Consider the following 16161-nt stretch of genomic DNA (forward strand, 5'->3'; position numbering starts at 1 on the left):
CTGCACGCACAGAGCAAGGGGCCCTCTGAGGAGCAGCCCAGTTTTCCCTCTAAGAACCCAACGGACTTGCACGGAGTTGAAATTCGGCGAAGCAACTTGCTCCAACACGCCAAATCTGCCGCATCTCCAATACCTCACCCTCCTGCCTCTGCGCTCGGTACCCACAGCCCGACTCCCAACTAGAGGACTCCCCGCCCCCACCACGGGGACAGTCTCAATCCTAACCCCTTGGACGTGAGTAAGTGTCTTTGCACCAGAACGCGCCCGGCGAAGCGAGGCCACCAGTGACTCCCAGCGGCCGCACAGGGCGCTGCGCCCCCCTCGCCCCGGCCTCCCCCGCCCTGCGTCCGCCCCGCCGCCCCCGCGCCGCCTCCTGCGCCCGGCTGGAGGCGGATTCCTCTCTCCGGGTTTTCAGAGCGTCTCTCCGAAACCTCCTCCCCGCCCAGAGAGGGAGAGAGATCCCGGGCGCAATCGCTCCCCGGAGCGGCCGAGGGGCGCGCGGGGAGAGGCCTGCGCCGGGGTACTTTCAAACTGAGGCGCGCGCACACATTCACACCCACCCACCCATACATACACACACACACACACACACACACATACACACGCTCATTTATATAGGCGGCGGCGGCGAGCGCAGGAACGATGGAGCTGAGCCAGCCGACCCCGGTTGGAAGCAAGTGAGAAGAGCCCAGGCGCACCCCCGGATTTCTGTGCCCGGCGCTTGTCATCCTCCCCGGGGAACGGTACACCCGGAGGAGGACCGGCTGGACTGATTTGCTAGGGAGAGGGCGGGGAAGAGGAAGAGACCAGGTGAGCAGAGGATCCCCCTGCGTATCCGGACTGCCCGATCGCGTCTTTGGCCGTCTCCTGCCCCCTCCCTGCTCAGGTGGGCGCGCCCGATCCCCATCTCACAAGGGGCTCTCGGAGGAGACCTGAAAGTCGCGGCCCGGCTGCGCGGGATGCCTTTCGCCAAGCGGATCGTGGAGCCGCAGTGGCTGTGCCGGCAGCGGCGCCCGGCGCCCGGCCCAGACGAGGACGCGAGCGGAGGCAGCGCTGAGCCGCTGCCGCCCCTGCAACCGCCTGGCCGGCGGGACGAGGCCGAGGCGCCGGGGCCAGAGGAGCCTCCCCGCGCGCCCCCCGCGCCTCCTGGGCTGCCGCCACCGCCGCCGTCGCTGCCCGCGCCGGCCGACCAGGCTCAGCCGCCGCACGGAGAGGCGCCTGCAGCGGGCGAGGAGAGCGCGGCGGGGGTCCTGGAGGCGGCGTCCGCAGCTGGCGAGGCGTCCTCGGCGGCGGCTGCGGCCGTGCTGCTCATGCTGGACCTGTGCGCAGTCAGCAACGCCGCGCTGGCCCGCGTCCTCCGGCAGCTCTCGGACGTGGCCCGGCATGCGTGCAGCCTCTTCCAGGAGCTCGAGAGCGACATCCAACTCACTCACCGCCGCGTCTGGGCGCTGCAGGGCAAGCTCGGCGGCGTGCAGCGCGTCCTCGGCACGCTGGACCCCAAGCAGGAGGCAGTGCGTGAGTACCCTTGCTGTCCGCCCGCCCCGCGCTCGGCTCCTGCGCCGCACCCTCGCGCCCTCCCCGGTCGCTGCAATCCCGGCCCCGCTGCGCCGTGCCCGCCGCAGCTTGCACCTTACTCCCTCCTTCCCACCCCTCCGCTGCCCTGGGAGCCACACCAATCCTCCCGGGGCTGAGGGGCCGGGCTGGACCCCGATGAGGGGATGCAGATGTTAAAGGCGGAAAGTTAAAAGGGCGTCATCTGAACTCGCGGGCAGCCGTGAGCTGAGAGGGGCCAAAACATGGGGGCAGAGGCGGCAGAGAGGGTCTGTCCTTCACCGCCGGGGCTCGCTTTTCACGTCCTTCCCGGGGGGCGGGGGGTGCAACTCCTGTGGTTTCCAGCAGCCCAGCCCCGAGTCCTACAGCCCCCACCCCGTGCGTGCTCGGGGACTCCAGGAGTAGGGAGTGCCCTTTTAGGGCTTTTGTAGCACCGCGGCGGTTTTTGTCACTCTCGCTGTGATCTCAGGGGCTGCCCAGAGCCCCGAACTTATGCCTGGCTTTCGTGTGCTACGTAGCGCAACGCCGCTTGCCTCCTGGAGTGAACTCTGAAGCGCTCTGCTGAAAACCCTTGTGGCCTGGAGGAGCCGCAGGGCGGGGCGAGGAGCGGGGAGTGTCCGGGCCCCGGGGAGACCGAGGAGACCTCTGGGCATCTTTTCTGCCCCAAACATCCCGGGGTTCCTACTAAATGGCTTTCTGTGCCATCTGCCTTCCGAAGATCCCGCAGACTGTTCTCCCCCCTCCCCGGTGCGTTGTCGCCCAAATGTACCGGCGTGTGGACTTAGGTATGAACCAGTCCTGCAAGGCAGGCTGCGGGGGAGGGCGAGGAGGCGGTCTGGGAGACCCTGGTCATCTTTGCTGTCCTTTGACTTCACTCTTGAGATACCCCAGGGTTTCCAATAAATAATCGTTCTGTGACATCTGCCCTCCGAGGGGCGCGCAGGCCGGTCCCCTGGCGCTGGCTCGCCTAAATCTGGCGGCGGCGGAATCATTTAGAAAGGCTCCAGGCGGTGGACAGGGACACTGGGCTGGCTCGCCGGTCCTTTGGCGCCTAGTCCGGCTGCGACGCTCGCGGCTAAGGTGATGTCAGCGGCTCCGACTTACGTAAGAAGCTTCCTCGGTTGCTGCAGCAGCTGCGCCGGTGCGCGCTGGCCTCGTAGCGCGCGGGGCGGAGGCGCTCTCGCTGCATCCTTCCCCGGGGATTTCCGGGCACCTCTGCCTTGCAGCCCAGCCCAGCCTCCTCCAGGTCCCTGCCTGCCCGTGCGTTCTTCTCCTCTTTCCCCCGCCCCCGAAAAACCCTTTGAACACCGCCCCAGGAATTCGCTGCTTTTCTGCAATAACAATAATAATAAGCGTAATGAATAAATGATGTGCGCGATCGGTTTTCGCAGCTATAAAAGACCCGGAGTTGGGTTAATGACTAGTTGTTTAAAAGGGCAATTCCGGGGATGAGTTCTGGAAAGAATTAGGACTGCCGTAGGCCAAGTCGTATTTTACTTTTGGGACTTGAAATGAGCGCTTTAATCCTGCCTCCTTTTTACCCCAAACCACACAGCAGGGACAGGCCCTTCACTTTCAACAGCGCTGATATCTGGGGAGTGCGGATGGGGGAGTGGTGATTTCACTTCAAAAGAACTGGAGGGAAGTTTTGCAGACTGTTGAGTGGTGTATACATTTCCCGCGTGTGTGCGTGTGTCTGTGACAGACACACCTCTCCTTAAGTTAGATTTCACACAAGGGAAACTCGGTGCCAGAGCAGGATGTGTCCTCCCCCCTCTTTCTTTAGAAACAGCAATGGACAGTAATGCACCAGAATTTAACATAGTCCTTCCAAGTCCTTTTAACTGTTTGGAGTGCAAACTAATAGTTAATGGAGGTAAGAGAGGGTATTTACTGTGAGCATACAGTTGCTGAACACACTCTATTTATGCATAAATAAAGATGGGGCTAATATAATATCTAGGGATTTTTTGATTTTTCTAAAATGCCATCTTCCACACTTTGTGCCCAGATCTCTCTCTTCTTTTGTACATTAAAATTTAAGATGGCATTGTTCTTGCTTGATGTCACAAAAGGCATTACCTTTGGGAGGAAAAACACAATATTATGTGTTTTAGTTTGGTTTTCCAGAATACAGAGCCTGAGACAAGGATTTGATGCGAATAGTTTATTTGGGAAGGGATCCCAGGGAAGCACAGGGAGAGAGGGAGGCAGTGAGACAGGGAAGGGAGGAAAGCTGATGGGCTGTGACCTGGTTACCACTGTGGGCAACTGGGGTTCAGTCCAGCTGGGGACCTTCTGAGCACATACCTCAAATGTGTTCCACTGAAGAGTGAGGAAGCTAGAGTATTTCTTTACTAATTCCCACCCCTCGAAGATGGAAGGTCACACCTAAAGCATGAACTCCCTGGTTTTGGGGGTCTGCCCCATGTGTGGTCCCAGCATGTTCCCAGGGCCAGGGCAAAAAGCCTACGGTGTGCACAGGAATGTCTGCAGGGGTCCTCTGGGGAGGGCAGAGGGGCTATGGATGGGGATCTGGTGGCATCAGCTACATTATGCATCACCTTTTAGTATTGCTCAGGCCTAGGGGAGTTTCAAAGGGAGAAGAAACCTAAAAGTGAACCATGATCCCTTTTTTCCACCTTTGAGGATATATGGGTGACCCCACATCCCTGTATAGCCTTCCCACCCAGATCACCACTCCCCACACAGCCTACTTGCTGCTTCGTCCTTGGACATTTGCTTCCTATTACCTTGAGGCAGGCTGGGGGGCGGGGGGAGGTTTGCAGAGACATGATCCAAGGTAGACTTTAGCAAAGTCACACTAGAGGCAAGTTTGGAGGCTGGTAGACCAGTTAGACAGTGTGACTGGTGATCGTGGCTAGGACTATGGAGGTAGCTGTGGAGACAGTGAAAAGTGGTCAGGTTCTGAATTCATTTGGGAAATAGAATTGACAAGACTTACTGATTGGATTGGGTACAGGGTATGAGAAAAAGTAATTAGGATGACTTCTAGTTTTTTTGGCTTAAATAACTTATAGAAGGTGGTACTATTTGTGGAAATTTGGAAGGCTAGTGAGAGTGGATATTTTATTGTGAAGGGAATGGAATCAGTAGTTTTCTATCTGAGCATGTTAAGTTTGAGATGCCTGATGTGTCTTCCACAATTAATGTGTGAGTTGAGAGCTCAGGAGAGAGGCCCAGGCTGGAGACATTAATGCGAAGGTATAGGATAGAGATGGTGTGTGCAGCCTTGGAGCTGGGGACAGTGTAGATAGTCAAGAAAAGGGTGCCGGGACTCAGCCTAGGGTAGCCCAGTTTTGAAGTTTCATAGGGAAGGAGAAAGGCTGAGAAAGGACAGCCACAATGCTAGAAGGAAATGTGAGGTGCTGAATAGCAAGATGACAAAGTCCTTGCTATTCTAGGGGATAAGCCAGCAAGGCTGGCTTCCTGTTTTGCCTTTCCCCCCCTTCTCCCTCCCTTTGAGGTCTGACCTTTGATTGAACTCAGGACCCTGAGAGCTTTGTAAATGAGAAACTTATGTTCTTATTTTGTTAAATAGTTAGCCATGAATCTTCAAGCACCATGGCAGCTGAAAATGTTCTATAAATAGTTTGGTACCAGATATAATTGATTTAGTCAGTATGATTTGTTATTTTCACTGGCTTATAAAAAGGAACCTAAGATAAACTGAGATGCTTTACACGTCAGTAGCCTATAAGGTCCTCCTGATCCCATAAAGCGTGTCTCTTCATTTCCCACCGTCTCCCCTTGGGGTACTCGTTGGCAACAAGGAAAATCACAAGAGCGCAGTATATGATGGAAGCCAGGAGAAGGTGTTTCAAGAATGGGGGAGAAGCCAACTTGGTCAAATGCTTCTGACAGTGAGATGAGCACTGAGAAAAGACCATTGAGTTTGGTAGCCTGTAATTAATCCGTGGTCTTGACAGGTGCCATTTCAAGGCAAGGGTGGAGATAAAGGCCTAATAAGAGGGGTTGGAGAAAGAACAGGAGGGGCGGAAGAGGAAATGGTAACTACAGACAACTCTTGGAAGTAGTTCTGCTTGGAAGGGGAGTGGAGAAATGGAAGAGTGGCTGGAGGGGAACATGGTATCAAGAAAGATTTTCTTAGAAGGTTTGATATGTTAGGCATGTTTGGACTCCACAGAGAGGGAGAAATTGATGCCATGGAGAGAACTGGATAATTATAGAAGTCCTTGAGGATCTGAGAAGGGATGAGTGAGAGTACTATTTCATCCATGGGGCCTGGAGGGAAGATGGAGAACATGGGCAGAGAGGCAGAATAGGCTGGGGGACTGGTGGCAGTGGAACGGGGTGTCTTCTACAATTAACATCCGTTTTCTCTCCAAAGTATGTGGTGAAGCCATCAGCGAGAGGGTGTCGGCAATGTGAGGAGAGGAGGGAAGGTGTTAACAAATTGTCTCAGGGAGGGAACATGGATGCAGTAAGGAAGTGTAGTGGGATTATCTGGCTGTGTTGAGAGCCTTCTGAGATTTATGGTCGTAAACTTGAAATGAGTCCAAGTTTTCAGTCACTAAAACCTGAGACTTTGAAATTACTTTATGGGTCTCAATATTGAGCTGTTCATCCTTTGATATTTTAATGTTGTTGGCTTTTTGGTTGCTGTTGATTATATTTAGTTACTGAGTTTTGAAGTAAATTTTATATTAAAGTTTAGCATTTCTACAGAAAAGTACAGAGACATAAGTGTTCAGTTTGGTTAGTTTTCACCAAGTGAACAACTCATGTAAATGCCATCCAGATCAAGAGATAAAACATTGCTGTACCTGAAACACCCTCCCCCTTAAGCCCCCTACCAGTTTCTATCCCCCTTCTCAAAGTTAACTACTCTCTCGATTCCCACCTGTCAATTAGATTTTCCTGTTTCTGAATGAACTTTATACTCATGTAAGTGGAATCATACGTGTACATTTTAACATCTAGCGTTACTCATTCAACATTGCATTTGTAAGATGCTTCCATGTTGTTGCATTCACAGTAGATTGTTCATTCTCATTGCTGAACAAAATGTCATTGTGTGCACATGCCACCATTTCTTGATCCATTCTCCTGATGATGGACATTTGGGTTGTTTCCATTTTAGGGCTATTGCCATGAACATTTTTTCTACATGCCTTTTGATGAGCTTATGTGTACATAGCTGTTTGGTGTATATCTGGAAGTGGAATTGCCAGATCAAAGGGGATGGATATGTTTGGCTTTAGTAGATATCACCTAACAGTTTTCTAAACTGGTTGTACTCATTTATACCCCCAGAAGTATATGAAAGTTCCAGTTGCTCCACATCCTCACCAACACTGTATTGTCTTTTTAATTGTAGCTTCTCTGGTGGGGGTGTAATAAAATATCACAGTGGTTTTAATCTGCATTTTTCTGATGGCTTGTGAGACTGAACAGTTTTTCCCATATTCTTTAAACCACTTGGATATTCTCTTTTGTGAATTACCTGTTCAAGACCTTCACTCATTTTTCAATAAGGTTCTTTGTACCATTTCTTATTTTCTTGGAGGAATGGATACAAGTCATTTGTCAGCCATAGGTATCGCAAATACTTCCTCTCACTTTGTGGCTTGCCCTTTTACTCTTTTATTGTTATCTTTCAGTGAGCAGAATTTCTTATTTTTATGTAGTCCAGTTTATCAATTCTTTTCTTTATGGTTAATGTTTTTTGTGGTTTATTCTGTTTGTTCTTAAGCACTTTTTCAGCAGCCCCAAGGTCTTGAAGAAATCTCCTATGTTCTAGAAGGGTTTTTTTTTTTTTTTGCCTTTGTCATTTAGATCCATGATTCATATGGAATTGATATTTGAAAATGGTGTGAGGTAGGGGTCAAGATTAATTTTTTTTTCCATATTGATGCACAGTTGGCCCATTGCCACTTATTGAAAAGAATATCATTTCCCAATTGCACTGCAGTGACACCTTTGTCATTTATTAAGTGGGTTTATTTTATTTTTTAGCAGACACATTGAATTCTGCTATTTGTCAGGCCTTGTGCTAAGAGGTTTATATGAATTACCTTATTTAATCTTCACAATAACTCTGAGAGAGGTAATATTCTTTTCCCATTTTACTGAGGATTAGCACCTTGTTCCAGGTGGCAACAGCTAGAAAGTTGTGGAACTCAGAATTAGGATCCAGGTCTGAGTCCACAAGCAGTATTTCCAACCGCTAGAGGTTTCTGCCATGTGTTGCCACATAAATCCAGAGGAATTACATTAAAATCCAGGCCTTTCACAATATGTTCCTGTCCCCTTGGCAAGCTTTATCTCTTGCTCTTTCATACATTGCCCCTCCCTGCCTTCACCTTCCACTTCGGTCCAGCTCTATGTACCAATCATACTGAACCACTTGTGTTCCCCCACTTTTCAGGATTTCTTATTCTCAGGCCTGACTACTTATTACTCTTTCCTTCTGGAACATAGTGACTGGCTAATTTTCCTCATTCATTGATACTCAGCTGACACATCATCTCTGTGAAGTGGAACATGACTGCATGTCCACCACCTCTCCCACCTACAACTTTTCTAGAATTCTGTTCTCACCTTTATCTTAGCTTTGCTCATTTTGTACAGCCGACACTGTTGGTGCCCTGTCATGCTCCTTCAGCCCTCACCTCTCATGCTAAAGGCTACTTACTGCAAACTCCTGTGACTCTGCCTAGGGCTTTTGTTTTCTTCTGGCTTAGCCTTGCATACAGGGAAAGTTGGAGGTGTGAGCAAGTTCATGCCCCTGAAGCAGCACTCAAGTAATAATGGATAGGGGGTTGGCGAGTGAATGCTACAGCCTCATTATCCCATGGATGGGAGAACTCCACGGCAGGCTCTATGCCATTTCTCAGAGTTCTCCAGTAGGACTGAGCTCCAGTTGCCCACAGTGATGACTTCCTTGATAACACACTATGTATTCGCTGTCTTCCTTTGTCTCACTTCTTTACTAACCTATGGGTATTTCATGGAGTCGCCTCCCACATAAATTACTTGTACTTGAACTTGTGCTTGCACTCATAGTATTTACTTCTGGGGGAACCCAAACCAATACAATCTGTTGAATCTTTGAATTGCGAGGGCAAAGACCTAGAGTGGGGAGCATGGTAGAAGTGATGTTTCTCACTCTTCTCCCTTAAACTACCCCAGAGTTATTATATTAGCTGCATCCCTGACCCCTGCCAGAATGCTCTGTGGTGGGTCTGGAAATAACTGTTACTACCCTTTACCGGATTTCCAGTTTGAATCTCTCTGTTGGCATGGGAGGAGATCTTCAGTGCTTCAGCAGCGAGAAGGGGCACAGAAGGAACTCAAATCTACATGATGAAGACACGCCCCCTCCGTTCCTCAGTGTTCTATCTGCCAGCCTTTGAGGGTGCTATTTATTGCCCTGTGGAATGGGTTATTGATGGCTACAGGAGATCCAAACTCTCTATTTAAGAAGCATAATTTCAGCCAGAGCAGACGCAGAAACTACCATACCCTGAAAAAACCTAGGAAGTAACACGTTGGGTGGATTGATCATTTTGGGTTGGTGTGGCAACACCAATCAAGGGTTTATTCTGGTTTCGGAAGGTTGATCCTACTTTTCCTTTCATTCTGTTCATTGTACCGCTTGTAAAAACCTTTCGCAGTCTGGTTTATGTGTTTTCTTGGACGTTTCAGTAACTGTGGTTAAGGTTCTTTTTCTCCTGGCTCTTCTGAGCGAGTTTCTCTGAGACATTATGAGATTCTAACAGCTCCATTGAAAGCTGCTTTTAAACCCATCACAGAGCAACTGAGAAGAAAGCAATCTTTCAAAGGTTAATAATTCACGGTTATAATTTTCTCATAACCAGTAACAGCAACACATTTCTTTCTAGACTTTTCTTGTTGTACTGGATCAGGCTTTTAAATCAAAACTACTGAACTACTTTACCTAGGAAATCCTCGAGATTCTGTCAGACTGATATTGCTAAGTTGGTAACAATAAAGATTTCTTTCTTCCAGTGTGTGGAGGCCTTTTCCACTCAATGCTATCAGAAAAGTGTAAAGTCCATATAAGCTCTCAGAAATATCTTTAGTATCAGAGTTTCTAGTCTTCCTTTAATGAGCATTACTTTTACATTGCAATAACATATAAAATCTCTCCTATTGTCCCATATTAACACAAGAGTCTCAAGGATTCACTGACTTCATATGACACTTTGAAATTTTAGGGCCAAGGGCAATTTTAAACGTAGTTGGAATTTTGTTTTGACAGTTCAGCTTAATTTCATTCTACTCTATTAAAAATCATGGGACACAAGATTTTGTGGGTCACCGTATTAAAAAAATCATAGGAAGAGTATGCCTGGAATAAACCATCAATCACAAAAATTCCTGAAATTTCTTTTTGCATCAAGAATTCTTCATGAATTGCATCTTGATAATAAATGGAAATAAAAATAATGAGGTAGGAAGGATTTCTGAATGTAAAGATCTTATTCTAGGATTAAAATTTATTAAAACAATGTCTTGGAGAGCCCTTCAACTGGACCGTAAGCCTAGAGGGCAGGGATGCTGTCTAGCTCATTCTTGTGAATGACTAAGACAGGCATGGCCAATTTTTGTTTCTGACATTAATGTCCTTCTCTCAATCCGTTAATGAACATGAGAAGGTGTGGGTGTACTGAAATAGTAATCTAAAGACCTAGGCATCCATCTGCTGAAAAATTACTTAATTATTAAGTGCCCAAGTCCTTCAAAGTGAAATTAACCAAGAATAAAGTTAATTTATCAAGATTCATAGAGTCTTGGTATCTTAGAGTTGGGAAAAACCTTAGTACCCATTGAATTCAACTTCCCACCCAGAGTGGTAATCTTTTATTTTTTTTAAGATGTCCCAAATGGCAACCCATCTGGTTTCCGTGCCTTCTGAATGGGAAGTGGCCACTTCTGCCCCAATTTTATTGCTGGATGATTTTCATTCCCCAACAGTCTTATCTACATTGTTTTTTTGTTTGTTTTGTTTTTTGTAATGCCAACCTTTTAGTCTTAGTTCTAGTGTCTGGAGCTATATGGAATCTGCATATAACCTCTTTTCCAGGACATCTCTTAAGTGTCTGGGGGTTACTGTAACGGTACCTCCTAAGCTTTCTTCGTTTCAGGTACAATAACTTTAGCTCCTTCAACCAAGCCTCCTAGTGCCAAGTTTCTAGTCCCCTCTCACTCTGGTTGCCCTCTGCCAGAGGTGCAGAGCAGGAATAGACCCATTCCTTTCTTTATATGAAAGTCCCACAGGACTAAGATGGTCCTTGTTGTTTTAACCACTGCATGACACTCTTGGTACATTACTGCTCTTATGGCCCAACAAACTCCCTTCCTTTACAGTGGCAGTTTTTGACATGAAGCTTTCTCTATTTCATGTTTACAGTTGTTATTCTGAACTTAAATTTCACAAGACTCTCCCATTGTTTCTGTTAAATTGAATCTCGCTTGCTTTGCTCTTTCATTTCCAATCAGCCGCGATGGTTTAAAATCTTGATTCAATGTGTCAGCTACTGCCCACAGCATTTTTCTTTCTGCAGACACCATAAACATGATTCTATGCCATCACCCACATCTTTGATAAAATTATTTTTCAGAGGGACTCAAGGCCAGAGCACTGGCAACATCCCTCCAAATTGATGTCTATTAATTAGCATTCCTTAGGTACCATTGTTACAGCAGCTGCAAATGCACCTCCACCTTCCTGTTCAAACCACACTTCTCCACCTTGCCCACAAGATATATCATCATGAACAACTGTCAAATGGTTTGCTGAAATCAAGATACCATATGTCTGCAGGATTCCTTTGATCTCCCTGTCTAATAACCTTACTCAATAGGGAAATGAGGTTAATCTGGCTCAAACTAGACCCACTTACAGCAATCAGAAGGGTCATTTTAATTTTCTTGTATACAATGGGTAAAGAGTTTATTTGGGTGAATCTGCTTTGGTGTTTTGGCCTAGAATGACTACAGTGTTGGACTGCATGGAGACTCTCTGGGTCCTAACCTCCATTCCTCTGACTCTAGAGTGTTTAGTTTGTAAAAGACATAATCAGAGTCCTTGTCCCTTTCTTTCTTTTAGGATACCTGGTGAGAACCTTATGTCCTTGCTCTCTGCTCCTTAAGGAAAGGTTTGGAATTCATGACCTTCGGAGTTTGCTTAGGCTCAGTTTGAGTAAGGTTGAGTAAGTGTCTGGCTTACCTAATTGTTGAGAAGAAAGAGAGTATGTGGTTAAGAGTGTGGACTCTGAAGCTGGACTGTGTGGGTTCAAATCCCAGCTCCACTCCTTCAAAGCTGTATGACTTTAGACAGTTTATTATTTCTTTTTCATTATCTATTATGAAATGGAGATAAAAGCAGCACCTACTGTATCAGGTTGTTGACAGGACTAAAGGAGTCAAGGTGTGAGACTCTGGGAACCGTGCCTGGCACATGGTGAGCCCATGATGATTATTGGCTATTATTGGCTCTTTTATTGATACTATAATTGGATGAGACACACTAGGAGGTACGTGTTAATTTTTTCCAAGTGGGTGAGAACCTCTGCCTAGATCTGTGAAGTGCTGAGTCAGGCAGAAGGAGACAGCTGTGTCTCTCTGCATGGTCAAAGATGTCTATTAAGTTTCTTTTTTCTTTGTGGCCTGTTTTTGTTATGCAAAGTAGTGGAGAAAGAAAAAAATGACCTTATCATGCAGATTCATTCATTTATTATATGCCAGGGACTATTCTAGGCACTTGATTTTCATCAGTCAATAAAAAGTTACAAAGAACTTATGTTCCAGTGGAGAGAGACAAACCATAAACAACAAATGATTTTATGAGGAAATTACAAAGCATGTTGGAAGGTGGTAAGTGCTATGGGCAAAAAGAAACCAGAGCAGGGGGAGGATGAGTCAGAGGGTTGGAATGGGGTTGTTATTTTCAATAGTGTGGTCAGGTGGGCCTCACTGAGGAAACTGCATTTGAGAAAGTGGTAAGGGAGTTAATTATGTAGATTGCTAGAATAGTGTTTGTGCAGAGGGAACCAGAGCTAGTGCAAAGGCCCTGAGGTGAGAGCATGCCTCGTAATCCAGGGATGGCAAGCAGGCCAGTGTGGTGGATGTGGAGTAATCAAGGAGGAGAGTGGGAGGAGAGGAGGCCAGTGAGGAAGGGTGGGGGGCTGACCACATAGGGTCTAACAGGCCATTGTGAGGACGTTGCCTTTTGCTCTGAGTGGAGTAGGTAGTCATTGGAGGATTTTAAGCCTAGGAGTGACATGATTGGAATTTAAAAGGATCACTTTGGCTATTATGTCAAGAAGAGATGGTAGGAGAGGCAGGAGGTATAGAAGCAGGGAGACCAAGGTAGGGGGCTATTGCAGTAATCCTGGTGACAGATGGTGGTGGTCTGGTGGAAGTATTGAGAAATGGGGAAGTATTGAGAAGTGGTTGGATCCAACCTAGAGCTGCTGACATTTTTTGACTCATGTTTAAGGCTAGGCAATCAAACTGACACAGAAGGGCACAAAATCGAAAAGGAAAGAAAAGCCCTTCTCCCTTTTTACCCTGCCAGACTTGCTCCAAATTAACCCATATTACAGTATCTTGTGCTTTTTCCAGGAGGAGCAAAAGCAAATTCTCACGTACACATCTAATGTGTTTTGTAAAGCGACTGAATGTTAAAGAAGTAACTTGGCACTTCTAGAGTCTTGTTGAAAATTTTATTTGCTGTCTCAGAAAAATTTAAAAGGAATTCTAACTAATACTCTTTATAAAAATCAATGTATAATTTATGTGTAGTGAAATGTACAGATCTTTAAAATTTTTTATTATGTATTTATCATGTATGACATGATGTTTTGAAATATACGTGTGTGTGTGTGTGTGTGTGTGTGTGTGTGTGTGTGTATTATCGTCCCCTGGTATCTGTGGGAGATTGGTTCTAGGACCCCCTCTCGATACCAAAATTCACAGATGCTCAAGTCCCTGATATAGAATGGTGTAGTATTTGCATATAACCTACGCACATCCTCCCACATACTTTAAATCATCTCTGAATTACTTATAATACCTACTACAATGTAAATCCTGTGTAAATAGTTGTTATACTGTATTGTTTGGGGAATAACAACAAGAAAAAAGTCTGTACATGTTCAGTACAGATGCAAATTTTTTTCCAGATATTTTCAACACGGGCTTGGCTGAACCCATGGATGTGGAGGGCTGACTGTACATTGTGGGACAGTTAAATCTAGCTGATCAACAAATGTATGCATCTCATGTAGTTACCATTTCGGTGGTGGGAACACTAAACATCCACTGTCTTTGCATTTTTCAAGAATACAATATATCGTCATTCACTATAGTCATCTTGCTCTATAATAGATCTCTTGAACTTACTCCTCGTGTCTAACTGTAATCATATATCCTTTGACCAACATCTCCCCAACCACCCCAGCCTCTGATAACCACCATTACCACAATCTCTATTTCTATGAGATCAACATTTTTAGACTCCACATACGAATGAGACCATGCAGTATTTGTCCTTCTGTGTCTGGCTTATTTCACTTAACATAATGTCCTTCAGGTTCATCTATGTTGTTGCAAATGACAGGATTTCATTCTTTTTTATGGCTGAATAGTATTCCATTGAATGTACAGATCTTAAATGTATAGTTTGAAGAGTTTTAACATTTGTATGCACCTGTGTAACCCGCACGCCTATTAAGATAGAGAACAATCTCCTTACTCCAGATAGGTAATACTCTTTTGAGGTAGAAAAGCAGTATTTGAATTCTGATTGTCTAGCACAGCCCCTATTGTGGTGGTTGTAAAAATATGAATACAGAAGAAAATGATTCAGGAGGTGGGGGTGGGTTCTGGGCTCTCAAGTAGGATTAGACTAAGAACTAGCAATTCCATGTATAAGATTTCTAAGACAAATTGGAACACTGCAGTTTCCTCATGTTTAGTCTGATGATGTTGGGTTGTTTATGACATCTTGGTGCTGGATTTTAGGGAGAATCAGGTTTTGGACAAGGATAAGAATCTGGCCTCAGAGCCCCCAGGAATAACTTAGAAGTAGGAGCTCTTCTAAGATAAAGTCAAAATAACATTTAAAAAGACATGGGGAAAAAAAAAAAAAAAAAAAAAAAAAACAACCCCACAAAAAAAGACCTTGTTACTCTTTGGCGGATTTCTACATAGCAGAAAGTACTGATTTGCAACTGTGTTTTCAGCTTATGCTGATGCTTGAAGCCTGGCTGAAGGACGAAGAAAGTTGTTTAGAATTTGATTTCCGATTGTTCTAGCGAAGCTCATTTAGATTTGTGAAATAAAGCCCTGTTCTAGAGTTCAGCTACTCTTGATTTTTAATGCTCCACATCTAAGGGAAGGAAGTAGCTATGACATAGAGGATGCCAGTGAGACATAATGTTCATTAGAATACAATTTCAATATTTATGTTTCTCTCCAGCTTGCATCTGGACTCTGTTCCTCCAGCCTGTATTTATATTTTAATAATGCGAGTAAAGCTGTATTTTCCTTTGAAATTTCGCATTAGAGTTTTGCCTCCTCAGCCGACCCCCTCCCCACTCCTGAAGTGATTCATTTGCAAGATGGTGCATGTTTATGGAGAGTTTGATTCTAGAGATTAACTGTGAGGGGAAAAAGTGCAGCAGGAATAAATACCGCAGAAATCCGTGTGAGAAGTTGTGGGGCTTTCTGCTTTACAAACAGGAGGGATGTAGTCTTCGAAGTTTGGGGCAATGTGGGGGGAAGTGGGCAAACCAAGACGAGACATTGGGAAGGGCACCCTGGAAGGTTTTCAAGGAGTGTCACTTGAGCAAATGCCTTTGGTGTGAGAAGAGATGTTGGAACCCTGCTCAGGTATCAAATGTCACCCAATGTTCATCTGGCAAAGTTTTAGCCTTTGCTAATTAAAACTAATCCAGTTGCATGAAGAAAAATATATTGCGTAAGTTGCCTCTTGTGTGGCTTTATTTTAACTCTTTGCCCCATATCCTAAGACCAGCAGATCTCAGGCTGGTGATAGGAGGGAAGGTGATCATGAGAAATGGGGTTCACTTACAAATATAGTTGAGTCAAGACAATGAGTGGGGCAGGCTATTAAGACTGTTGGCTTGTCAATGTAAATTTGAAGCTCTTTTGGATTTTCTTGATTGATTTGTTAATTCAAAGGTTTTAGTGGCTGAGTGGGAAAGAAAATTAAAACAAACAAACAAAACCAAAAAGTAACAGGCTCTTTTACTTCTCAACGTGTGCTTGATTTTCTTTCTATGTGGCTTTGTGTGCTTTTCTGTGGCCTGGTCAGCCTCGATCAAGACTTGCACTTAGGAAGCTTAGGTTCAAAGTTTGCTCCCTGAGGGACTGGGATTTTGTCATGACTCGCACTTGCATTCCTAACCCGGATCACCTTTCGAGTAAAGAGTATGTGTCATGTCAGACTTTGATTCTCTCAGTTCCACCACTTACCAGCTGTGTGACCTTGGACAAATTCATAGTCTCTGTGCCTCAGTTTCCTTGTCTGTGAAATGGGGACACTTAGTACTCACCTCATGGAGTTGTTGT

General features: G+C 45.9%; 1 protein-coding gene across 2 annotated transcripts in view; it reads left to right on the top strand.

Annotated features, from left to right (window-relative positions):
- The first annotated feature begins 959 nt into the window (after nucleotides 1-959).
- Nucleotides 960-16161, top strand: part of NHS (NHS actin remodeling regulator) — a 326747-nt gene continuing 311545 nt past the window's right edge. For both annotated transcript variants that reach the window (XM_063084200.1, XM_063084202.1), the window contains exon 1: nucleotides 960-1515. In XM_063084200.1, the coding sequence (XP_062940270.1) occupies nucleotides 960-1515 (556 nt within the window). The remainder of the gene's footprint in view (nucleotides 1516-16161) is intronic.

Source organism: Cynocephalus volans, chromosome X (genome assembly GCF_027409185.1).
Source record: "Cynocephalus volans isolate mCynVol1 chromosome X, mCynVol1.pri, whole genome shotgun sequence".
Lineage (NCBI taxonomy): Eukaryota > Metazoa > Chordata > Mammalia > Dermoptera > Cynocephalidae > Cynocephalus > Cynocephalus volans.